Here is a 27,372-nt window from a genome sequence, read left to right as displayed (position 1 = left end):
ACCCATCATTACTTCAGTTATTTAATCTATTCTGCCTTCCAGCCTCGCACTGATCTTCCCTGTTATCCTGCCCGACTTTCCCCATCTCTGTCCTTAGAGTCATAGAGTCATAGAGGTTTACAGCATGGAAACAGGTTCTTCGGCCCAACTTGTCCATGCCGCCCTTTTTTTTATACCCCGAAGCTAGTCCCAATTGCCTGGATGTGGCCCATATCCCTCTATGCCCATCTTACCCATGTAATTGTCTAAATGCTTTATTAAAGACAAAATTGTACCCGCCTTTACTAGTACCTCTGGCAGCTCGTTCCAGACACTCACCACCCTCTGTGTGAAAAAATTGCCTCTCTGGACCCTTTTGTATCTCTCCCCTCTCACCTTAAACCTCTGCCCTCTAGTTTTAGACTCCTCTACCTTTGGGAAAAGATATTGACTATCTAGCTGATCTATGCCCCTCATTATTTTACAGACCTCTATAAGATCACCCCTAAGCCTCCTACGCTCCAGGGAAAAAAGTCCCAGTCTATCCAGCCTCTCCTCATAACTCAAACCATCAAGTTCCGGTAGCATCCTAGTAAATCTTTTCTGCACTCTTTCTAGTTTAATAATATCTTTTCTATAATAGGGTGACCAGAACTTTGCAGTACTTGCATAAAACCTGTTATATTTCTAACTTCCACCAGGTCTAGTGAAAGGTCAGTGATCTGAAATGTTGGATGGGATTCTCCGGCTTCCCAGCCGCGTGTTTCCAGTCAGCGGGAGGTGACGCGTTGTTTACCGGTGTCAGAATTCTCTGGTCCCGCCGCTGTCAATGGGAATTCCCAATGACATCACCCTACGCCTCCGGGAAACCGGGTGGGATGGGGTTGAGCTGCCAACAGGACTGGAGAACCTCGCCAGCGTTAACATCCTTATATTTGCTCCCTGGTTTTCTGGATATTTCCAACATTCTCTGTTTCTATTTGTAATTTAAAAAGTTCTTTCACTCCCTCAACTGTCTTGACATGGGGCCAAGTTTTCATGGAGTCTTGAAGACACCTCAGAACTTTAAAAATGGCGGGCAGGACATAAATATGCAAATCCCACCCCCATTTCCAACAGACCCAATTCTTGCTAGCGGGGGGAAGTGAGTGAGGCCTGACTCATCCACGAGAGAACCCCAAACTCAACAGGGCCATTTGAACTCCATGCTGAGTAAAAACAGACCCCATTTTGGCTGTTGCTAGGGTCTTAGCCCGTGATCACAAATTAATGGAGTAGATATTCTTGAAGGGTAGACAAGGCCTGCATAAGTCATTATCTTAATTTTTTAAAATCCCCTGCTCTTTAAACTTAAGAAAAACAGTCTGCAACTGTCACTGAGTTAAAGAAAAATCCTCTGCTGGACTGTTTTGTTTGTTAGACCATCTGCTTCGGGTTCGTAATCCATTTTCAGTGTAGTTCTTTGCCAACATTTCCCCAGGAGCTATCATTCTGTCATTATGAATTATTGGCTGAGTTTCAAAAGCTACACTTATCTCAGTAGGGTTTCTGAGTTCACAGTTTGGTTGACAGTTTAAGAGCTGCACCGACTCAAAATGCTAGCACTATTTTCTCTCGCTTACAGAGTTGGAAAATTTCCCAATTGCAGCTACCAGTCTAGGTAGCAAAAAGCAATCCTTGGTATCCAATAAGCACAGGCCTCTATTCAGGGCTGTTTCTGGAGTGGTGGGTTCATCTGGGACTGTCCAAATGTGTTTTTGGAAATGCCCCGTGAGCTTCTCTGCATCTTGTGGCTTGACATACATGAGGGATGCCTGTAGAATAAGCGTGCTCGGGTGTTCAGGTTAGCAAGGGTTAATGTGGGACTGGAGAGCAGTACCACCCATGGTATGATGTATAGAGTCACATACACAAAGAACAAAGAACAGTACAAGCACAGGAACAGGCCCTTCGGCACTCCAAACCTGCGCCGATCACGATGCTTGCCTAAACTAAACCTCTATGCACTTATGGAGTCCGTATCCTTCCATTCCCATCCTATTCATGTAGTTGTCCAGTTGTCCCTTAAATGCCACAATCGTACCTGCTCCCACCACCTCCCCGGGCAGCGCGTTCCAAACATTCACCACCCTCTGTATAAGACACTTGCCTTACACATTCCAAAGATGTGTGGGTCAGGTTGATTGGCCATGCTAAAATTGCCCCTTAGTGTCCTGGGATGCGTAGATTAGAGGGCTTAGCGGGTAAAATATGTAGGGATATGGGGGTGGGGCCTGGGTGCAGACTCGATGGGCCGAATGGCCTCTTTCTGTACTGTAGGGTTTCTATGATCTCCTCTAAACTTTTCCCCACGCACCTTAAACCTATGTCCTCTCGTACTTGACTTTTCTACCCTAGGAAAGAGTATCTGACTATCCACTCTGTCCATGCCACTCATAATGTTGTAAACCTCTATCAGGTTGCCCCTCAACCTCAGTTGTTCCAGTGAGAACAAACCGAGTTTATCCAACCTCTCCTCACAGCTAATACCCTCCGGACCAGGCAACATCCTGGTAAACCTCTTCTATACCCTCTCCAAAGCCTCCACATCCTTCTGGTAGTGTGGCGACCAGAATTGTACACAATATTCCAAATGAGGCCTAACTGAAGTTCTGTACAGCATGATGGTAGATTCTGGGCAGTAGAGTCTGGGAGGAGCTAGCATGGAGACAGCACCCATGCAGGGCTGCACTTTGAGAATAATTATAGTTATGGTTACCAATAAACAGTTTAGAATAAACAAAGAACAAGGAGAATTACAGCACAGGAACAGGCCCTTCGGCCCTCCAAGCCTGCACCGACCATGTTGCCCGACTTAACTAAAACCCCCTACCCTTCCGGGAACCATATCCCCCTATTCCCATCCTAGTCATGTATTTGTCAAGACGCCCCTTAAAAGTCACTATCGTATCTGCTTCCACTACCTCCCCAGGCAGCGAGTTCCTGGCACCCACCACCCTCTGTGTAAAAAACTTGCCTCGTACATCGCCTTTAAACCTTGCCCCTCGCACCTTAAACCTACGCCCCTTAGTAATTGACTCTTCCACCCAGGGAAGAAGAAAGACATACATTTATATTCAACTCCACAAGCCTCCAGATCTCTTAGTGAGAAACCAAACAACGCAACTTGGTGGAAGCGCTGGGATCCAGTGAATGAAAATAAAAGTTTTTAAAACTGCAGGTAGGGCTGAAAATCCCTTTTTTCATTTGATTCCCAGGCCTGAAATAGCAAGGAGCTCGCCCAGACATCGTGCTTTAAAGCTTTCCCGCAGAGTGAATAAGTTTTTAAAAATCAGCTCAGCAGGAACTCAGCAAGCGAGGGAAGGTCAAAGGGAAGATGAAAAAAGAAATGATAGTTACATCGCCAGGAGAAAATAAAATAAAAAGACTCAACTGTCATGAACAATGGCCATGGTTAGTGTTACGAAGCAGAGGTTGATTCCCCCCTCTGAGAACTAACACCCAACGAGGAGTACCTCATTTTATAATCTGTATAAAGTGTGTGTGAAGTGGTGTGACCGGCTCTTCAGCAACTCCTAGTCATTAAATGCAAAATAAATCCCCGATCCTCTAAAATCAACACGTAACAATTTATTTATCTAACTAACAGTGAGAAAATTAACTAAACTATTAACAAACTGAATAAAACAAGATTCTAATGGTATGTTGTTCCAAGGAAATGGTCAGAAAATAAACTTAAGTAATGAGCAACACTTGAGCTTAGCAACAATCGCAGTGAAAGTAAAAAGCAATTGGACAGGAGAACAAAGGGATTTGTGGGCTGTGGGATGGTGAATGAACCCATCAGTATTAGGAGTCTGTCTCTGATAGACCAGAAAAGAAAGATGATCCTTCCTTTCGGTTAACAAGGTAATTCTTTTTTCATTCATATGTGGGACACGGGTGTCTCCGGCTGGCCAGCATTTATTGCCTATCCTTAGTTGCCCTTGGAGGACAGTTGAGAGTCGACCACATTGCTGTGGCTCTGGAGTCACATGGAGGCCAGACCAGGTAAGGACAGCAGATTTCCTTCCCGCAAGGGAACCAGGTGGGTTTTTCTGACAATTGACAATGGTCATCAGTAGATTCTTAATTCCAGATATTTTTTATTGAATTCAAATTCCACCATCTACCGTGGTGGGATTCAAACCCAGGTCCCCAGAACATTAGCTGAGTTTCGGGATTAATAATCTAGTGATTATACCACTAGGCCACCACCTCCCCATTACTACCTAACCTGAACTGAAATCTATTTGCTGCTCTGTTTTAAACAGTGCGCTGGTCTAAATGGCCAGAACACCTCAGGACTGAACCCAAAGAGACAAGGTGATGTTGTTACTTTTGATCATCTGGAAGAAATATTCCGAAAAGCTTGAACTACATCCAAGAAATCTCTGTCAACAAAATCACAATTACCTTTTCTTTATCTCTCTTTCCAGCAACAACCATTCTTTTGGACTTAATGAGCACGATTGTCAACTCAATGGCATTCCATGCCAAGTTCAGTGATGGCTCGGAGCTGTCTGATCCTCGAACCCAATTCCCTTCAAACTCTGATATCCAGCATCAGCGGGGGAGGCTCTGGGCTGGGTTCCAATCAAGGTTACACTTTCAAACAAAAATCCCCTAAAATACATCAAAGTGCGAGATCCCATCAAATGTAAAAGGGTGGAACAGTGGAAGTTCCCAAAAGCGAAACTTTGAAATGATGGAGTGGACATGGTGCAAGCAATATTTCTGTTGGGGCAATGGGTAATGTATTTATCACGTATCTTCCTGCATTTTGTTATAACACCTAACCATTCAAACAGGAGTACCTCACCTCAGAATCTGTAAAAAGTGTAAAATAAAGTTTACTTATTCGTCACAAGTAGACTTACATTAATGCTGCAATGAAGTTACTATGAAAATCCCCTAGCTGCCACACTCCAGCGCCTGTTCGGGTACACTGAGGGAGAATTTAGCATGGCCAATTCACCTGCACATCTTTGGAGTGTGGGAGGAAACTGGAGCACCCGGAGGAAACCCATGCAGACATGGGGGAGAACATGCAAACTCCACGCAGACAGTGACCCAAGCCGGGAATCGAAACCAGGTCCCTGGTGCTGTGAGGCAGCAGTGCTAACCCACTGTGCTACCGTGCTGTTCTGTAAGTGTGTGAGAAATAGTATAATTAGCTCTACAGCAACTTTTAGTGGTTAAATCAAAATAACTCCCTGAGACTCTGTAAAATCAACAAGCAATACATTATTTATCTAAGTAACTGTGAACAGGTTAACTAAACTACTAACAAACTGAGTAAAACACTGTTCTAATAGAATGCTGTCCAGATAAATACAACTCCCACTTATTAACAAAAAAAAAGAATTTGTTTAGTCACTCTCAAAATACAACCAATTTTTATCTTCCAGAATCTTCTGTCTTCTTTCTTCTTTGCGATCTTCGCTGTTGAGATGAGGCTTTCTTTTAAGACATAGATGAGCTGTGGCAGAGGCAGTTGCTGTGGCAGAGGCAATTGCTGTGTCTCTTTGAAGCTGAGAGCTGTCTCTTCTACCCCTAATGACATACAAACATCCCCACAATAGGATTGGTTCTCAGCTTGCCAAAACATCAAATTTAAATCTAATAGGTTGCTGTTATTCAAATGCCTAATTTAAATTGATTGGTCAAAATTCAAACACAGCCTGTTGACCTGGCAACCCTACTGCCTGGCCTCTCAATATAATGTTTCAGTCTGTGCACTGCATGCACCTGCAACATTTAAAGAAATTCTAAGGACACAAAAAAACTATCTTTTTAACAGACAATATTACGAACACCAACTTCGCAACAATTTCAATGTGTATTTGTGATTCTGCGGGTGCGATTCTCCGATCTTGTTCGTACCCGCCCCGCTGCCAGCAAGAATTTGGGGAACTTGGTGCTCAGTCAAAACTCTGTTCACTGCAGCGGGACCGGAGAATCCCAGCCGCGGACGAGGTTGGAGGTTTTTGGCATATATTTGAAAAGAAAAGTTATTTATTTCATAATATTAGAAGCTCATTTGACTTATCATTTAGGACCCTGATGTGAGATAGGGCGGCAAGTTTTTTACACAGAGGGTTAGCACTGCTGCTGCCTCACTGCGCCAGGAACCTGGGATCGATTCCCGGCTTGGGTCATTGTCTGTACGAAGTTTGCACGCTCTCCTCAGTCTGCGTGGGTTTTCTCCGGGCGCTCCAGTTTTCTCCCACAAAGACGTGCTGGTTAGGTGCATTGGCCGTGCTAAATTCTCCCTCAGTGTACCCGAACAGGTGCCGGAGTGTGACAACTAGGGGATTTTCACAGTAACTTCATTGCAGTGTTAATGTAAGCCTACTTGTGACACTCATAAATAAACTTAAACTTAGGTGCCATCATCAAAGCAACAATGGCAAGTTCAATTGGTTTAATTAATGACCAATGGAAGAACAACTGAATGAGACTAGCACCAGGATATTTGTGTAAATAAAACCCTGCCAACCTGCACCAGAAAACTCCGAGCTAATGGCAAATGATGTTTCCACATCCTACGGTGTAAGCTCTCCTTGTGATCATCAGACAAAACAGAGTGCTTTCTTGTTCATTCATGGGACGTGGGTGTCCCATCCCTAATTGCCCTTCTACTGGGTGGCTCGCTTGGCCATTTCAGAGGGCATTTGAAAGTCAATCACTTTGCTGTGGGCTCAGAGTCACATGTAGGCCAGATCAGGAAAGGATGGCAAAGAACAAAGAATAAGGTAAAGTACAGCACAGGAACAGGCCCTTCGGCCCTCTAAGCCAACGCTGTTCATGACGCCTTCCAAAATTGAAACCGTGTGCACTTACAGAGTCCGTATCCTTCCATTCCCATCCTATCCATGTATTCGTCTAGTTACCCCTTAAATGCCGCTATCGTACCTGCTCCCACCACTTCTCCAGGCAACGCATTCCAGACATTCACTACCCTCTGTGTAAAAAACTTGCCTCGCACATCTCCTCTAAACTTTTCCCCACGCACCTTAAACCTATGCCCCCCAGTACTTGACGTTTCTACCCGAGGAAAGGGCATTTCACTATCCACTGGATAGTCCTTCCCTAAAGGACATCAGCGAATCAGATGGATTTTTCCGACAATCGACAATGGTTTCATTGTCACCCTTAAACTTTAAATTCCAGATTTTTGTTGAATTTGAGTTATGTTATCTGTCACGGTGGGATTTGAGAGAGGAAAGGGGCATTGGATCCGAAATGGGCAAAGGAGTGGTTTCAGAGTTCCCCACACCCATTTCCTGATTTCCTTAAATTTATATCCCTTTCTTGATTAAACTAATTGGAAAATCTCGGCTAAATATTTACTGTGCAGTGACGCTTGTGGTTAGAGTGGCTGAATAAATATCACTCCTGTTCTCCTGTGTCTGGCTTATTCTCCTTTTGAAGGGTTAAAAACCCACAAGGTGTGTCCTGCTTTGGCAGTGGAAAATGAAAGTCCGAAGCGGCAAGTTTAACAAAGAACACCTCCCTCATTTTCATCCCCTATTTTTCATTCACCGGGCGCCCTCCAACACTTCCAAACTCAAGGAAGCACAAAACTGAAGTTGAGTTTGCTGCGATTGCATGGTGTCAGCTCGGACTGTCGGGACGGCTCATTCTAAATTCCAGAAGCACGTTTGTGCCAAGCTTGCAAAGGGCTCTTGAGTTCTCACAGGTTTCGGTGCCTTCTCAACACTGGGACAAGCGCTCACTCCGGAGATTTAGGTGAATTACTTTGGTGATTTTGTAAGTGCCGAGAAACAAAACGGCATCAGGTTTAACCAATCGGGATCTCCTTGAAGCCTTTCGATGTTCTGTTAAAGTTTCTTTAACAAGGAACTTTCATTCCAAAGTGGGTTTTGATGTTTGATTCTCTTGCAATCCGCATTCTTAACGTCAGCTCTTCAGCAAAGTGGTGACCATGGACACAGCTGCCGCGGAACCAGCAAGGATAACGTTCACACTCTGGGATTATCTTCTCTTCGCTGCCATGCTCCTGATTTCCACCGGGATCGGGATATTTTTTGCCGCTCGCCGCCGCGACCGGCAGGCGAAGGCGGATGACTTTTTCACAGGGGGTCGACGGATGCTCGCTCTGCCGGTGGGTCTGTCCCTCTCGGCTAGCTTCATGTCGGCCGTCCAGGTGCTCGGGGTTCCGGTCGAAGCGTACAGCTACGGGGCTAAGTTTGTACAGATGTGTTTGGGCCAAACACTGAATGCTGTGCTGACTGCCTATCTCTTCCTGCCGATTTTCTATCGTTTGAGATTAACCAGCACCTATGAGGTAAGCGCGTGTGAGACCTGATGGAGTTGGCGATTGCATCCCTCGATTCCAATCCTGCAGAAGAATTATTTTTAAAAACCAAAGAACTTGCAGTTATACAGAGAGGCTCACAGGGGGCGATTCTCCCATCTTGCTGCGCTAATTTCCCAGCGCAGGAGGCCGGGAGAATCGTGCAGGGGACGATTCATAGGATTTCTGTGAACGTTCTCATCCCGCAAGCATCTCCTAGCGCCGGATATCCGGTGCTCCGCACGGTAAATTGGCGAGGAGGCGGGGTCAGCATTTAATAATAAATCAAATCAAAAACCAGGTAAGGACGGCAGATTTCCTTCCCTAAAGGACATTAGTGAACCAGGTGTGTTCTCCGACAATTGGCAATGGTTGCATGGTCATCAGTAGATTCTTAATTCCAGATATTTTTTATTGAATTCAAATTCCACCATCTGCCTTGGCGGGATTCGAACCCCAGAATGTTTGCTGAGTTTCTTGATTAGTGGTAATATCACTGGGCCATTGTCACCCCTTTCTGATGTCTGGTCCCTTTGACCAGGTACTGTTGCTGGTTTATAGAATCCCTACAGAAGGAGACCATTCGGCCCATCGAGTCCACACCGACCACAATCCCACCTCTCCCCATAACCCCATGCATTTACCCTAGCTTATCCCCCGACATCAAGGGGCAACTCAGCATGGCCAATCCACCTAACCCGCACAGCTCTGGAGTGTGGGAGGAAACCGGAGCACCCGGAGGAAACCCAGGCAGACACGGGGAGAATGTGCAAACTCCACACAGACAGTGATCCAAGCCGGGAACCGAACCCGGGTCCCTGGTGCAGTGAGGCAGCAGTATTGTGCAGCACTGTGCCACTGTGTCACCCAGTGCTGGTTGGATGGGGCCCCTAAGTGGGCATTAACTACCTATTTTAGGACCTTAATGGAGAACAGGGCAGCCTGTCCCAGATGTACTCAGAGTGGAGGCGGGAGGGCAGCAGTGTCTCCATCTGCCACGACCAGCCTCATTAGATGCCCCCAGCAAATAAGCCATCGGTGGTGGGGAGGGGCGGGGGGGGCGCGGGGGAGGGGGGGTGCGGGGGGCGGGGGGCGGGGGGGGGGGGGGTAGTGTCAGGCATAAGATTCCACCCGTGGTGTAAAAAAAAGCTAATGACTGTTTCTGGAAATAATGGTTTATTTTTACAGTACCTGGAACTGCGGTTCAGCAAAGGCCTCCGACTGTGTGGAACCATACAATTCACAGCAGCCACGGTAAGAGTTTCAGCATGTTTTCCGTTTATCACAACAGGTAGATCTCTCCTGGGGAACTGAGGCTAAGGCTTAGAAAGTTCTGGGTTCACCCCCACCAATCGCATCGCATTGTGGTTTCTCTGAATGAGTAAAAACATTGGTGCAGAAGTTTCACGTAGTGGGGGTTGGGGGCGGGGGAGGGGGGGGGTGGTGGGCGGCGGGGGGGGAGGCAGGGGGGCTGGGGGGGGGTGGGGGGGGAAGCAGGGCTGGTAGTGGTGGGGGGGGGGGTGCAATCTTAACCCATCAGTGATTGGGTCGGGGGTGAATGTAACAATGTAAAATAACTGAATTTCCCACAAAGCTATCCAGCTCCTACTTTAACCTGCCGGATCCAGTTAAGCTACTTCACCCCACCCACTGTGACCTAACAATCCCCCTCCCCCTCCTCCCCCACCTCCCCCTCCCAACCCTTCTGATCTCCCACAGCCTGATGTACCCACACACATGCCTCACTCAGTGCCCACGGTGAGATGGCCCCCAACTCAATGTTGACTGGGGTCAGTACTGGATGACCAATGGGCGCAATCCGAGCACAATCCTCACACAATCACAAGCTGAGGAATTTTGGGGTCGACCCCTCTCCTTCTTCGTAGAACCCCTACAGTACAGAAGGAGGCCATTCGACCCGTCGAGCCTGCACTGACAACAATCCCACCCAGGCCTTATCTCCGTAGCACCGCATATTTACCCTGCTAATCCCCCCTGATACTAGGAGCAATTTAGCACGGCCCAAAACTGGAACCAGAGGGCACTACCTCAGGCTAAAAGGATGATCCTTTAAAACAGAGATGAGGAGGAGTGTGGTGACTGGTGAATCAGTGGAACTCTTTGCCGCAGAAGGCTCTGGAAGCCGGGTCATTGAGTGTCTTTAAGACAGAGATAGATAGGTTCTTGATTAATCAGGGGATCAGGGGTTACGGGGAAAAGGCAAGAAAATGGTGATGAGAAAAATATCAGCCATGATTGAATGGCGGAGCAGACACGATGGGCCGAGTGGCCTAATTCTGCTTCTATGTCTTATGGCCTAATCAATCGAGCCCTTTTTTTTCATTCATTCGTGGGGCATGGGTGTCCCTGGCTGAGCCAGCATTTATTGCCCATCCCGAGTCGCCCTTGAACTGAATGGCTTGCTAGGCCAATCAACCTAACCCGCACATCCTTGGACCGTGGGAGGGAACCGGAGCACCCGGAGGAAACCCACGTAGATACAGGGAGAACGTGCAAACTCCACAACAGACAGTAACCCGAGGCCGGGATTGAACCCAGGTCCCTGGCGCTGTGAGGCAGCAGTGCTAACCACCGTGCCACCGTGCCACCATGCTCTCTTCCAATCAAGTTGATTTGAATTGTACTTGTTTCACGCGCTTTCTCACAGTCTGATAGGTTTTCCAGTTTTGCGCTGAGCAGATTAATAAATGATTCGGCATTAACCGACAGAGTTGGATGCGTGTGACCATTTAATGGGTAGATAATTTCTTTTGGAGCTTGGGTGAGGTGTAATTTGACAGGTTGACTGTGAATTTTAGTAACTGGTTCTGATTCTGCATTCTGGACCCAGAATTGACAAAGAGCAATTTTAACTCAAGCTGTCACCAAATCAGGAAGTGTCAATCACACTGAGGCTCACAGTGAAATATCAAACAATTATTCTTTTCAAATAATAAACTGAAAGTGCTGGGAATACTCAGGCCTGGCATCAGTGGGCATTACTGGCTAAACCAGAATTTATTGCCCATCCCTAATTGCCCCTTGAGATGGAGGTGGCGACCTGCAGTCCCTGTGGTGTAGGTACACCCACAGTGCTGTTAGGGAGTGAGCTCCAGGATTTTGACCCAACGACAATGAGGGAATGGAGATATAGGGTGGAATTTTTCTATCCCGGCCGCCATAGGAATTGGGCGGTGGGGATGAGGGGTGGGGGTGGGGGGGGTGGGGGTGGGGTGGGGGGGCGGGGAAACCACGCAAAGGTCTGTTGACCTCAGGGCAGGATTTCCTGGTCTTGGGAGGAGGGTGGCTGGAAAATCGCACCCATAGTTCCAAATCAGAATGGTGAGTGACTTGGAGTGAACTTGCAGGTTCCATTGTGTCTACTGTCCTTCTGGGTGGCAGAGGTCACGGGTTCAGAAGGTGCTGGCGATGAAGAGTTTGCGAGTTGCTGCGGTGCATCTTGTTAAGTGGCACACACTTCTGCTGCGATGCACAGGTAGAGAGAATACATGTTTACAGCGGAGGATAGGGTATTTTCCATGCTCGCTGCTTTGTCTGATGACTTCAGGCAGGATTTTCCAGTTTTGGGGCTGGAAAATCCCGCACATGCTCTCTTTCTCATCACTGACTTGTTTATTCATGCAATGTGGATGCCACTGCCCAGCTCATCAATCTTACCAATCCCTCATCGCTCCTCCAGGCTATTTCAGAAAGTAGTTCAGATATTAATGTGGGTCTTCAGTTGCATCTAGGTTGGGCAGATTTTGTTTTTATTCGTCCATGGAATGTGAACATCGCTGACTGGCATTTTTTAAAAGTTTAGTTTGAACTTTATTTATTAGTAACAAGTAGGCTTACATTAACACTGCAATGAAGTTACTGTGAAAATCCCCTGATCACCACACTCCGGCGACTGTTTGGGTTACACTGAGGGAGAATTTAGCACGGCCAATGCACCCTAACCAGCACGTCTTTCGGACTGTGGGAGGAAACCGGAGCACCCTGAGGAAACCCACACAGACACGGGGAGAATGTGCAAACTCCACACAGACAGTGACCTAAGCCGGGAATCAAAACCTGGGTCTCTGGTGCTGTGAGGCAGCAGCACTAACCACTGTGCCACCGTGCCGCCCTTCCCCAATTGCCCTTCAACTGAATGGCTAGCTTTGCCATTTCAGAGGGTCACATATTGACCAAACCGGTAAGAATGGCAGATTTCCTTCCCTAAAGAACATTAATGAACCAAATGACATTTGACCACAATTGACAATGATTTCACAGTCATCTGGTGAATTCAAATTTCACTATCTGCTGTGGTGGGATTCGAATCCAGGTCCCCAGAGCATTACCCTGGCTCTCTAGATAACTAGTCCAGTGACAATACCACTACCTCCCTTAGAGGGTAGAGTTCTTTCCCTAATATAAGTGACTGATGCCAATTGGTTTTTAAAAATAATCAGACAGTTTCACCATCACTATTACTGAGACCAGAAACTAGCTATTCAATCCAGATTTAGTTATTGAATTTAAATTCCACCAGCTGCCATGGTTTAAAGTTTAAATTTTACTTATTAGTCACAAGTTGGCTTACATTAACACTGCGATGAAGTTACTGTGAAAATCCCCCAGTCCCCACACTCCGGCACCTGTTCACGTACACTGAGGGAGAATTTAGCATGGCCAATGCACCTAACTAGCACATCTTTCAGACTGTGGGAGGAAACTGGAGCGCCCGGAGGAACCCACGCAGACACGAGATAACGTGCGAACTCCGCACAGAGGGTGACCCAAGCTGGGAATCGAACCCGGCTCCCTGGCACTGTGAGGCAGCAGTGCTAACCACTTGGGTACAATTTTATCTTTTAAAAAGCATTTGGACAGTTACATGAGTAGGATGGGTATAGAGGGAAATGGGCCAAATGTGGGCAATTGGGACTAGCTTAGCGGTTAAAAAAAAGGGCGGCATGGACAGGTTGGGCTGAAGGGCCTGTTTCCATGCTGTAAACCTCTATGACGCTATGACTCGATTTGAATTCATGCCTCTGGAACATTAGTCCAGGTCTCTTGGTCACCATCCAGTAATAGAATCGTTATTCTATCAAATGCCATTTTCTGTCCTTGTTCTTCGGACAAGCTCCTGCTTAACGGGTCATAGAATCCCTACAGTGCAGAAGGAAGCCAATCGGACCATCGAGTCTGCACCGACCACAATCCCACTCAGGCCTTATCCCCGTAACCCCATACATTTACCCTAGCTAGTCCTCCTGACACTAAGGGGCAATTTAGCATGGGCCAATCAACCTAGTCCGCACATTTTTGGACTGTGGGAGGAAACCAGAGCACCCGGAGGAAACCCATGCAGACACGGGGAGAATGTGCAGACTCTGCACAGGCAGTGACCCAAGCCAGGAATCAAATCCTGGTCCCTGGCGCAGTGAGGCAGCAGTGCTAACCACCGTGCCACCATGCCGTCCACTCATCAATAAGCAAGTCTCTATCTGTTGAAAGCCAAACCTTTGCCTTGATTGATCCATGATGTTCTTTTTAACCCTGTAGGTCCTGTACACCGGGATTGTCATTTATGCGCCTGCTCTGATATTAAACCAAGGCAAGTGGTCACTGTTTAGTTTCGCCTTTATCAAATTGCAATTACATGTCAGCTGGTCTGGGCAGTTCAAACCCTTTTCTAATCAACTCGAGTTAGTGAGGCTTATCCGCCCTAAACTCCCTCTACCTCTTTATCCCTCCCTATCCTCCTTTAAGATCCTCCTCCAAGCCTAACTTTTTGACCGAGATTTCGGATCATCCCCCCCCCCTCAGCATCCATTTTTGTCCAATGGCCCGTCTGGGAAGCACCTTGGGATGTTTTTCTACATCAAAGACGCTATACAAACGGAAATTGTTGTTACAAATCCAATGGCAGCAGATGTTGATGACCTGACTCCGAGATGGATGTCGTGGTGGTCCCACAGGACAAAAATATTGGCCAACGTCCGACTGGGGGCAACACTTTTCAAAATTATATCTGTGGATAAGAGCTGCAAGGTCGCGAGTTAGAATCACAGAATCCCTACAGTGCAGGAGGAGGCCATTCGGCCCATCGAGTCTGCACCGACCACAATCCCACCCAGGCCCTATCCCCATAACCTCACATATTTACCCTGCTGATAGTCCTGACACTAAGGGGCAACTTAGCATGGCCAATAAACCTAACCCGCACATCTTTTGGACTGTGTGAGGAAAGCGGAGCACGCCCACACAGATACGGTGAGAACGTGCAGACTCCACACAGACAGACAGTGACCCAAGGCCGGAATTGAACCTGGGTCCCTGGCGCTGTGAGGCGGAGTGTTAACCACTGTGCCACCGCACCGCTCGTAGTAGCTGCAATTAAGAAAGTGTGGGTGAGCTTATCTCATGGGCTGTGACAGTCCACGTGGTGTAGCTAACACCCACAGTGCTGAGCTAGGGAGCTAGCCAGGAATTTGACCCAGCGATGTGAAAGAATGGTTGATTTATGCAAGACCTTTGAAGAAAATAACAGTGAACGAATCTTCAATTTTGGTTTTAAGGCTGGTGAAGATGAGTACCAAGTTGTTGGCTAAATCTGTTGGCAGTCATTATTTCCCCTTCCGTCCTGTGATAAGATTCCACAATCCGTTTTCATCTTTTAATTTTTTCACAGAATAAAGTTTTAAAAATCAAAATTCCTGTTGGAGTGACAGAAACAAGCACAATACACGAAGTTGACGAGCGGTATTCCCTCTCAACTTTCAGTAGCAACATTTGACTTCAAATTTGAGCTTCGGATTGAGATTTTTTTGATTTGGTTTGATTTATTATTGTCACATGTATTAGCATACAATGAAAAGTATTGTTTCTTGCGCGCTATACCAGACAAAGCATACCGTTCATAGAGAAGGAAAGGAGAGGGTGCAGAATGTAGTGTTACAGTCATAGCTAGGGCGTAGAGAAAGATCAACTTAATGCGAGGTAGGTCCATTCAAAAGTCTGACGGCAGCAGAGAAGAAGCTGTTCTTGAGTCGGTCGGAACGTGACCTTTTTCCCGACGGAAGAAGGTGGAAGAGAGAATGTCCGGGGTGCGTGGAGTCTTTAAATTATGCTGGTTGCTTTCCTGAGGCAGTGGGAAGTGTAGACAGAGTCAATGGATGGGAGGCTGGTTTGCGTGATGGACTGGGCTTTATTCACGACCCTTTGTAGTTTCTTGCAGTCTTGGACAGAGCATTTTAGCATCCTAAACCATCCTTCATATCACCAGGAATATTCCTTGGGTCTGAAACTTTTGGGTTTTGATCTTTGAAGAACAAATGTCGCTTTTACATGAAGCAAAATGAAATGACAAATATTTTGGGCAAAATATTCTTGGGTGGACTTTGATATGAGATTGACGTTTACCAGGGTAATTATTTCCTTTAAGGGAAGGAAGCTGGGATGACAGCACCAACAATACTCAAGATGCTCCATACCATCCATGACAAGCAGCCCACTTGATTGGCATCCCATCCACAAATATTCAATCCCTCCAGCACTGATGCACAGTGGCAGCTGTCTGTACCATCTACAAGATGCACTGCAGGAACTCACCAAGTTTCTTTAGGCAGCACCTTCCAAACCCATGACCGCTATCATCTAGAAGGACAAGGGCTGTATACACCTGGGACCACCACCACCACCTGCAAGTTTCCCTCCAAGTCACTCACCCTGATCTGGAAATATATTGGCCGTTCCTTCATTTCGCTGGGTCAAAATCCTGGGACTTCCTCCCTGTGGGTGTACCAACATGATATGGGCTGCAGTGGCTCAAGAAGGCAGCTCACTGCCACCTTCTCAAGGTCGATTAGGGTGGGCAATAAATGCTTGTTTAGCCAGCGACGCCCACATCTCATAAATTAATTTTAACATTTTCTGGGCATGAAGGTCATTATGTGTAAGGTTCTCCTATAAGGATGTTTAATACATTGTTTAATGGACTGTGTTGAGCCATTAATATGTGGTATTGTCTCATCCTGATGTGCCTTGTTGTCTTTCAGTCACTGGCCTTAATATCTGGGTATCTATATTATCCACTGGATTCATCTGCACATTCTACACAACCGTGGTTAGTAAAGAACATTTACTCAGAAACCCACAGCACCCTGTTAAAGGTCCTGATATTCTACAGTGCTCACCTATTTAGATTCTAGTTTAGCCTGGCACCTTCATGGTTGTCTCTGTAAACTACAGATTCCCTCGAGATGGTCTGTAAAGAAATCAGCATTATCTATTCCTCAACCAATCGCACCATGGATTCAACATTCTAACCTTTCACTGTGATATAACTGTTGGATGCGATGGTTCCTCCCTCTCTGCTCTTTCTATGTAACCGTACAATTTTCTTCCCTTCAAGTATTTCTCCAATTTATGGATGAAGAATCACGATTGAATCTGCTTCCACCGCCCTTTCATGCAGCACAAAATCATTGTATTAAATATATTCCTCCATCTCTCCCCTCTGCCTCTCTTTCCAATGGCTTTAACTCTGTGGCCTCCAGTTACCAACCCTCCTGCCAGTTGAAACAGTTTCTAACGCTTCAATAGTTTTTATTGACGCTGAACTATCACAGCTGTCAAGGAAAGTACTTTATCCCTCGCCATGTTTCGGTGTTTAATGGTTTTCACTCCTGTGCCTCCAGGGAGGGTTGAAAGCCGTCGTCTGGACTGACGTCTTTCAAGTCATCACCATGATGTCTGGGTTCATCGCGATCATAATCCGGGGAACCTATTTGGCTGGAGGAACTGCCATAGTTTTGGAGAATGCATTTAATGGGTCCAGGATCAATTTTGGAGAGTAAGAGAGTAAAGTGTTTGCAATGATCTTCATCACTGGGACACCGAGCATCCCAGTGAACCTCCATCGTCACTGACCCTTTGGAAAAATCCAAAACTAATACAGCATAATTACTAATCAATACAATATGGAAATAACGACAAATATGTGCAGGTTAGGTTGATTAGCTAAGCTAAATTGCCACTTAGTGTCCCAAGATATATAGTTTAGGGCGATTACCGGGGTAAATACATAGGGTTACGGACTAAGCCTGGGTAAGACTCAGTGCAGACTCGATGGGCCAAATGGCCTCCTTCTGCACTGTAGGGATACTATGATTCTATGATTCCTTGTGACTTGGGGCTCTGCCCTTCAATAAGATCATGGCCGATTGTGGCCTCAACTTCAGCTGCCTAACCCCGATAACATTGTCCCCGCATGTTAGTCAAGAATCTATATACCTCTGCCATACAAATAGCTAACTTGATTGAAGTGATGGGTGCTGATTACTCACTACATTGACTGTGAGAGCCGTGCGCTCCCTCTGGGTCCAAAGCGTAAATATTTATTTTGCTTTTACCATTTGAAGTTGATAACAGTTCTATTAATCTATAAATGATTAAGCATTTTCCATAACTTGTAATGAGATATTTGGTGTGTATTAAATGTATTTAATCTTATTCATGGGGGTCACGGTTAGTGAACAAGCCCGATTTCAATTTTGTGGTCCGCTGAGGTGAAGGAGGGCCACTCACGCGACCCACTCACTAGCCTAGGTTGCCTATCGCTGCTCCACAGGCTGTTTCGCTATTGAGTTCCTCACGGTTGAATTCCATTCTTTGCTGGTACCCACATTTACTATGTACGATGATGAGGCTCTTGGCTGATAACCCTTTGCTCCCTGCCCTCCCACATTATATCAATTGTTGCAAATCAAAGAACAAAGGACAAAGAACAAAGAACAATACAGCACAGGAACAGGCCCTATGGCCCTCCAAGCCCGTGCCGCTCCCTGGTCCAAACTAGACCATTCTTTTGTATCCCTCCATTCCCACTCCGTTCATATGGCTGTCTAGATAAGTCTTAAACGTTCCCAGTGTGTCCGCCTCCACCACCTTGCCTGGCAGCGCATTCCAGGCCCCCACCACCCTCTGTGTAAAATATGTCCTTCTGATATCCGTGTTAAACCTCCCCCACTTCACCTTGAATCTATGACCCCTCGTGAACGTCACCACCGACCTGGGAAAAAGCTTCCCACCGTTCGCCCTATCTATGCCTTTCATAATTTTATACACCTCTATTAAGTCTCCCCTCATCCTCCGTCTTTTCAGGGAGAACAACCCCAGTTTACCCAATCTCTCCTCATAACTAAGTCCCTCCATACCAGGCAACATCCTGGTAAACCTCCTCTGCACTCTCTCCAAAGCCTCCACGTCTTTCTGGTAGTGTGGCGACCAGAACTGGACGCAGTATTCCAAATGCGGCCGAACCAACGTTCTATACATCTGCAACATCAGACCCCAACTTTTATACTCTATGCCCCGTCCTATAAAGGCAAGCATGCCATATCAACTGAGATTAGCCAAGGACAGAGAAGGAATTCAAGTTGAGGTGTTCTCGCCTGTTCCTGTAGCACGTTATTCTTTTAAATTTAATGTTGGAATATGAGCTTTGCTGACAAGTCCAGCATTTATTGTCCATTCCTAATTACCCCGGCTCAAGAAGGCAGCTCACCGCCACCTTCTCAAGTGACAACTCGGGATGGGCAATAAACACCAGCCTTGTCAGAGATGCTCACACACCGAGAATGAATAAAACAAACTCACCAAGGCTCCTTAGACAGCACCTTCCAAACCCATGACGATTCCCATCTAGAAGGACAAAGACAGCAGACAAATGGGAACACCACCATCTGCAAGTTCCCCTCCAAGTCACTCACCATCCTGACTTGGAAATATACTGCCGTTCCTTCGCAGTCGCCGGGTCAAAAGCCTGGATTCCTGCACCATTGTCACTGTGGGCGTACCTACATCCCATGGACTGCAGTTGTTCAGGAAAGCGGCTCACCATCACATTCTCAGGGGCAATTAGGGTTGGGCAATTAATGCTGGCCTGGCCAGTGAAGCCCATATTCCATGAATGAAATAAAAATAAAATTCTAGAGAGGTCCTGATCTAGATGGCTTGACCCTTTCTTTAAAGAACGAAAAGAAAGAAACATTGGGTGTAATTCACGGAATCATAGAATCCCTCCAGTGCAGAAGGAGGCCATTTGGCCCATCGAGTCTGCAGAGACCACAATCCCATCCGGTCCCTATTCCCATAAGCTCACACATTTACCCTGCTAATCCCTCTGACACTAGGATCAATTCAGTAAGAGTTTTAACAACACCAGGTTAAAGTCCAACAGGTTTATTTGGTAGCAAACGCCATTAGCTTTCGGAGCACTGCTCCTTCGTCAGGTGGAGTGGAGTGGACTCGAGTCAATTTACCATGGCCAATCAACCGAACCCAAACATCTATGGACTGTGGGAGCACCCGGGAGGAAACCCACGCAGACAATGTGCAAACTCCACACAGACAGTGACCTGAGGCCGGAATTGAACCTGGGCCCCTGGCGCTGTGAGGCAGCAGTGCCAACCACTGTGCCATCCAGTTGCCCAAATTGTCCGCTCTGATGTTGCTATTGGAAAGCTCTATTACGGGTGATTTACGTTTGGAATGTTCATTGATGGAAGTTCTCTCTTTAGTTTCGATCCAGATCCCAGGAAACGCTACACGTTCTGGACATTTGTTGTGGGGGGAACGGTCCTGTGGTTGTCGATGTATGGAGTGAATCAGGCGCAAGTCCAGCGCTACATCGCTTGCAAGACCGAGTGTCAAGCGCGGCTGTAAGTTGGAACGAGTAAAACCCAAACTGAGCCAAGAGAAGCTGTGGGACGGCTTGGCTGAAGGGGTGAAGGAAAATACAGACTGGAGTACGAGACGGGGCATTCAGCGTGGCACCCAATGTGGGACTGAGTGCTGAGGACCCCAGTCTACAACCCAGTTTTGCAATGGTGGGGTCATACCATACAAAGGAAGATGGTTGTTTGAGGTCAATCATCTCAACTCATGACCAGAACAATGGATATTAAAAACAAAGCACGAGCCAGCTGAGTGACCTGGGGAGATCAGATGACCAAGAGCTTGGTCAAAGAGGCAGGTTTTAAGGAATAAGATAAAGGAAAATGTGATGGAGAAGTGGTGAGGTTTAGGGAGGAAATTCTGGAGCTTGGGGCCCAGGCAGCTGAAGGCACAGCTGCCAAAGATGGAGTGATCGCATCGATAGAATCCCTAAAGTGCAGAAGGAGGCCATTCGGCTAATCGAGTCAGCACCGACTCTCCAACTGTACATCCCACGCAGGCTGACACCTCAGCCCCATCCTCGTAACCCTGCACATTTAACATGGCCAATCCACCTAACCTGCACATCTATCGACTGTGAGAGGAAATTGGAGCACCCGGAGGAAACCCAGTTAAATTATCACAGAAATCGTAGAATCCCTACAGTGCAGAAGGAGGCCATTCAGCCATCGAGTGTGCACTGACAACAATCCCACCCAGGCCCTATCCCTGTAACCCCACATATTTACTCTGCTAATCTCTCTAACCTTTGCATCCCGGGACACTAAGGGGAAATTTAGCGTGGCTGATGTACCTAACCCACACATCTTTGGACTGTGGGAGGAAACCAGAGCACCCGAAGGAAACCCACACAGACATGGGGAGAACGTGCAGACTCCACACAGACAGTGACCCGAGGCTGGAGTTGAACCCACGTCCCTGGCACCGTGAGGCAGCAGTGCTAACCACCATGCCACCCTGGTAAAAATTGGAAATATGCAAGAGTAAATGGCCTGAATCTTTTGGATGGCTCGGTTTCCTCCTGCCAGACAAAGAATTCTCTGCTTACTCCGCAGCCATTTCACACTTGAATGAGCATTGATTGGCAGCGGGCAGAAATCCCACCCCTCACCCGGGAGCTCCAGGAGATTGGCAGACAGCTCACCTGTCACTGAGGTGACAAGAGCAACAGTGGACAGAGGAAATCTCTGACGACATTGGTGACTAAGTCGCAGGGAGTTGGGTTTTCAAGATCCCAGGGGGTGGAGGCCTGTGCGAGGGTGGGAGAGGGGGAAGGGTAGGCATGGGTTGGTGGTGGAAGATTGGGGCATCGGGCAAGGGGCCAAGTTGAGGAGGGAGTTCCAGTGGTCATCAGAAGTTAACAGGGGTGGGCGCCCAAAGTTAGCAGGGAGCTTCTGACAGAGATTCTACCACCCCCCCACCCATAGCCCGATTCCCATCTAAGGCCCGATCCCATTTATTTTTGGGCTTCCCCCATGACAATTACATTCTCCCACTGGACTAAAATCTGAGGTTGGGTGAGACCAATTTTGTGACCAATAATTTGGGCACAGGCAGATTCCATAAGACCTTAAGACATAAGAGCGGAATTAGGCCACTCGGCCCATCGAGTCTGCTCCGCCATTCAATCATGGCTGATATTTTTCTCATCCCCATTCAAAGCCTTACACTTGATAAAATCACTGCGGTGAGGTCGGGGTGGTTGGCAGCCGATCTCATGCTCCCCCCACAGCATTCCCCCCCCCCCCACCCACCCACACCCCCGCCGCCCCCCCCCCCCCACCCCACAACACCCCCCACCACCCACTCCCACACTGCAGCTGAAAAACCAACCAGCAGGGGGAGCATTTAATTCAGGCCTTTGACGAAACGAAGGAGAAAAGGAGAGCGAAAGTTCTTTGATGCGAGGATGGTGAATCGTTGGGATCCTCAGTCACAGAGGGGCTGTGGATGTTCTGTCGTTGAGGATATTTCAGACTGAGTTCAATAGATTTCTGGAGACTGAGAGAATCGAGGGATATGCAGGTAGGGCAGGAAAGTGGAGTTGAGGTTCAATGGGCTGAATGGCCTCCTCCTGCTTCTATTTCTTACGTTCTTTGAGCCTCACTCCAAATTTGTGCAAGTTAGGTGGATTGACCATGCTAAATTGACCCTTAGTGTCAATAAATGTGTCGGTTAGGTGGATTAGCGGGGTAAATACCTGGGGTTATGGGGATAGGGCCTGGGTAAGATGCTTTGTTGGAGAGTCAGTGCAGACTCAAAGGGCTGAATGGCCTACCCCTGTCCTATTTCTTACGTTCTTTGAACCCCACTCCAAATTTGTGCAGCTTAGGTGGATTGACCATGCTGAATTGATCCTGAGTGTCCCAAGATGTGTCGGTTTGGTGGATTAGCGGGGTAAATACCTGGGGTTACGAGGATAGGGCCTGGGTAAGTTGCTCTGTTGGAGAGTCGGTGCAGACTCGAGGGGCTGAATGGCCTACTGCTGCTCCTATCCCTTACATTCCTTTATCCGGAAACAGCAGCAACACGTTGACTTGTGAAACCAGGTGTTACTCAGTCTCTGTGTAAAAAATTGACTCATTCCCTTAAAAGCTGACAGGGCTGTTCTTCTTTGGACAGCTTTCCTTGCGATCTCTCATTGAGTCGGGTTATGGACCGTGTGTGGGAGAAGCTTTGTAAAGTGGGGGCTAACGCTTGACCTCTGCATCAAGTGTGAGTCGAAGCCTAAGCACTGAAATTAGTGGAGGGAATTGAGATGTTAAAATCACTCATCTGCCTCAGTGGAGCCCTCTCTCCGACGCTCTGAGAGAGTCCTTGCTGCTTCTTCAACCGTGAACTTGGGTTAAGTTTTGAAACTGTGCAGGGCGTAGGGAAACATTCTGTCTCTTCAATGAAACGTGACTCTCGATTTCCGTTCGTCTCCTCATGTTTGAGAGGGAAGTGGAGAACACTTGAAGTGTGGAATATTCTGAATGCCAGACTCTGCTTGCGTCTGTTTACAGGGCAATCTTTGTGAACCAAATTGGCCTGTGGATGATAGTGACAAGCGCAGCGACCTGTGGAATCATTATGTTTACCTTGTACAGGGATTGCGACCCTGTCAAAGCTGGGCATGTCTCTGCACCGGATCAGGTGAGGCAAACGCAGAACCAGTCGGCTGAGTGAGCAGCGGAGCGAGGAATGGTTTTCACCGGAATGTTGTACTGTTTACATAAGGAAGAAGCTTGTAGTCATACGTCACCCCGCACCCCATTCCCCCCAATCTACTGCAAAACCACATCTCTAAACCCACCCCCCCCCCCCCCCCCCCCCGCGCCCCCCCCCCCCAAACACTGCACCCTTGCTTTTTTAATGTCAAGTTGTGCCAAGAGAATTCTGGCAAATTTAACCGTGCCTTTAGTTGCCAAGGTCCAAGGCCCCGGAATTTCCACCCTATCCCAAAGATGGGGTGACACGGTGGCACAGTGGTTAGCACTGCAGCCTCACAGCGCCCAGGGACCCAGGTTCAATTCCCGCCTCGGGTCACTGTCTGTGTGGAGTTTGCAAATTCTCCCTGTGTCTGCATGGGTTTCCTCCGGGTGCTCCGGATTCCTCCCACAGTCCAAAGATGTGCGGGTTAGGTTGATTGGCCGTGTTAAATTGCCCCTTAGGGTCAGGGGACTAACAGGGTGAATACATGGGTTACAGGAATAGAACCTGGGTGGGACAGTTGTTGGTGCAGGCTTGATGGGCCGAAGGGCCTCCTTCTGCACTGTAGGGATTCTATTCTATTCCCTAGGCACCCCTCCCCCCCCCGCCCCGCCCAAACACCCCACCCCTGCTTTTTTAATGTCAAGTTGTGCTAAGACAATTCTGGCCAAATTGGCCGTGAGTTCAATTGCCGAGGTCCTAAATCCTGGAATTTGCACCCTATTCCAAAGTTGTGCAGATTAGGGGGATTGGCCATGCTAAATTATGTGTTGGTTCGGGGGATTAGCAGGGTAAATATGTGGAGTCAGTGCAGACTCGGTGGGCCGAATGGCCTCCTTCTGCACTGCAGGAATTCTATGATTCTACGACTCCTCTCCGCCTCCCTCCCATACTTTTGTCCTTTGAAACATTCCTCAGATATGACCTCGGTAGCACAGTGGTTAGCAGTGCTGCTTCACAGCTCCAGGGACCTGGGTTCGATTCCCAGCTTGGGTCACTGTCTGTGTGGAGTTTGCACATTCTCCTCGTGTCTGCGTGGGTTTCCTCCGGGTGCTCCGGTTTCCTCCCACACTCCAAAGATGTGCAGGTTAGGGGGGTTGATTGGCCATGCTAAATTGCCCCTTAGAGTCCTGAGATGTGTAGGTTAGAGGGATTAGTGGGTAAAATATATGGGGATAGGGCCTGGGTGGGATTGTGGTCGGTGCAAACTCGATGGGCCGAAGGGCCTCTTTCTGCACTGTAGGGTTTCTATCTTCTATCTATCTTTGACTGAATATTTGTGATTATCTGTCCTAATGTCTCCCTGTGAGGACTGGGGACATATTTGGATTAATAATTCTCCTGTGAAGGGGGATGGGGGGGTTTATTACATTAACAACACTTTCTAAACGTGAGTTGTTGCTGTAGTTTTGACAAATTATGGTCCTTGATGTTAGTTTCTATCAGACTCTCTTTCCACTTTCAGATGATGCCGTACATGGTGCTGGACATATTTCAGACGTACCCTGGAGTTCCCGGATTGTTCCTGTCTGCTGCCTTCAGTGGGACACTGAGGTATCACTATGGCATTGAGGGGAGCCTCCAATCATTCCAATATCTCTGAAAGGATTTCTGTCAAGTCTCATAGCGGTCGAATCTTTTGAAATGGGTGGCTGATGTGGGCAAGGCTGGGATTTGTTCACCATCTCCTGTGGCTCTGAGAGGATAGCAATTCTTCTGGAACCCTCTGCCATCCTTTGTGGTGTTGATGCTCCTGCAAGGGTGTCCAGTAGACAGTTCCTGGATAGCCACTCAATCGTTAGATTAAGACTTAGAAGGAATTTATTGTCCCCATGGTTTTAGCAACATATGAACAAGGAGCAGGAGTAGGCCATTCAGCCCCTCGAGCCTACTCCGCCATTTATTAAGATCATGGTTGATCTGATAGCAACCTCAAATCTGAACAGAGAACAAAGAAAATTACAGCACAGGAACAGGCCCTTCGGCCCTCCAAGCCTTAACTGACCATGCTGCCCATCTGAACTAAAACCCCCTACCCTTCCGGGGACTATATCCCTCTATTCCCATCCCATTCATGTATTTGTCAAGATGCCCCTTAAAAGTCACTATCGTATCTGCTTCCACTACCTCCCCCGGCAGCGAGTTCCAGGCGCCCACCACCCTCTGTGTAAAAAACTTGCCTCGTACATCTCCTTTAAATCTTGCCCCTCACACCTTAAACCTATGCCCCCCAGTAATTGACTCTTCCACCCTGGGAAAAAGCTTCTGACTATCCACTCTGTCCATGCCCCTCATAATCTTGTAGACTTCTATCAGGTGGCCCCTCAACCTCTGTTGTTCCAGTGAGAACAAACCAAGTATCTCCAACCTCCCCCCATAGCTAATGCCCTCCACACCAGGCGACAGGCTGGTAAATCTTTTCTGTACCCTCTCCAAAGCCTCCACATCCTGATCAGTCCCCTGAACTGCCGCAGTATGTGTGGTGTAGGTACATCCACAGTGCTGTTAGGGAGGGAGTAAATCAGGTGAGCTGAAGACTGTCATTGATGATCCTGGGGTTGGAGTCCTGTACCCTCTCCAAAGCCTCCACAACCTTCTGGTAGTGTGGCGACCAGATCTGCATCGCTCCGACCCCTGATCACCTATCACCCCCTTGCTTACCAAGAATCTATCCATCTCTGCCTTAAAAACGTTCCAAGACTCTGCCTCCATCACCATTCTCAGGAGGAGAGTTCCAAAGATTCACAACCCTCTGAGAGAAACAATTTTGCCTCACCTCCATTTTAAATGGGTGACCCCTTATTTTTAAACAGCGAACCCATTTCCAGATTCTCCCACAAGGGGAAACATCCTCCCCACATCCAGCCCTTTCAAATCTCCTCAGGATCTTTTATGTTTCAGCCAAGTTGCCTCTTACACTTCTAAACTCCAGCGGATACAGGCCTAGCCTGTCCAACCTTTCCTCATGAGACAACTCACCCAATCCAGGTTACAGTCCGGTGAACCTTCTCTGAGCTGCCGCTAACACATTGACATCTTTCTTGCTGGCGTTGCCATGGTGATAGAGTGTGTGAGGGAATAGGGCTGAGTTGCTAACACTCACATCGATGAGTCAGAAAGCAATTGTCCTGCTCAAGCCCCACTCCAGGTGTTGAACACATAGTCTAAGATGGCAATGCAGTGACAAAGTGAGGGAGCACGGCGTCATGGAAACATAGAAACTAGAAGCAGGCGGAGGCCATTCAGCCCTTCGAGCTTGCTCCGCCATTCATTTTGATCATGGCAGATCATTGAATTCAATATCCTGATCCTCCCTTCCCGCTATATCCCTTGATCCCTTTAACCCCAAAAGCTGTATCTAATTTCTTCTTGAAATCAGACAACATTTTGGCCTCAACTACATTCTGTGGTAGTGAATTCCACACATTCACCACCCTCCTCACCTCAGTTCTAAAAGGTTTACCCCTTATCCTCAAACTATGGCCCCTAGTTCTGGTCTCCCTCACCATCAGAACATTCTTTCTGAATCTACCTTATCTAATCCTGTTGGAATTTTATAAGTTTCTATGAGATCCCTCTCACTCTGTTCAACTCCAATGAATATAATCCTAACCGACTTAGTCTTTCCTCATGTGACAGATCTGCCATCCCAGGAATCAGCCTGGTAAATCTTCGCTGTACTCCCTCTACAGCAAGGACATCCTTCCTCAGATAAGGACACCAAAACAGCACACACTACTCCAGGTGTGGCCTCACCAATGCCCTATACAATTGCAGCAAAACATTCCTATCCCTATACTCAAATCCTCTCGCTATGAAGGCTGACCTTCCCATGTGAACTCTGAACCTTTCTGCTTGTCAAATGGAGGCTAAAGGTCAGACAGGATAAGTTGAAGATCAAGAGGGCATCCTGGCCAACATTCATCCCTCATTCAACAATGCTGAAGTTGTCATTCATCTGGTGGATGTTTGCCGGATGTTACTGGCTGCGAAACGCAACACGCAATACTCAAATCCTCTCGCTATGAAGGCCAACATACCATTTGCCTTCTTCACTGCCTGCTGTACCTGCGCGCTTACTTTCAGTGACCGATGCACAAGGAATC

General features: G+C 47.5%; 1 protein-coding gene across 1 annotated transcript in view; it reads left to right on the top strand.

Annotated features, from left to right (window-relative positions):
- Positions 1-7,478: 7,478 nt before the first annotated feature.
- Positions 7,479-27,372, top strand: part of slc5a5 (solute carrier family 5 member 5) — a 39,319-nt gene continuing 19,425 nt past the window's right edge. Inside the window, exons 1-8 of the mRNA XM_078198661.1 lie at positions 7,479-8,332; positions 9,530-9,595; positions 13,898-13,949; positions 16,393-16,460; positions 17,035-17,189; positions 19,918-20,058; positions 23,080-23,209; positions 24,732-24,820. Coding sequence (XP_078054787.1) covers positions 7,970-8,332; positions 9,530-9,595; positions 13,898-13,949; positions 16,393-16,460; positions 17,035-17,189; positions 19,918-20,058; positions 23,080-23,209; positions 24,732-24,820 — 1,064 coding nt within the window. The 5' untranslated portion in view covers positions 7,479-7,969. The remainder of the gene's footprint in view (positions 8,333-9,529; positions 9,596-13,897; positions 13,950-16,392; positions 16,461-17,034; positions 17,190-19,917; positions 20,059-23,079; positions 23,210-24,731; positions 24,821-27,372) is intronic.

The sequence above is a fragment of the Mustelus asterias genome, chromosome 26 (assembly GCF_964213995.1).
Source record: "Mustelus asterias chromosome 26, sMusAst1.hap1.1, whole genome shotgun sequence".
NCBI lineage: Eukaryota > Metazoa > Chordata > Chondrichthyes > Carcharhiniformes > Triakidae > Mustelus > Mustelus asterias.
This window is presented reverse-complemented; position numbering and strand designations above follow the sequence as displayed.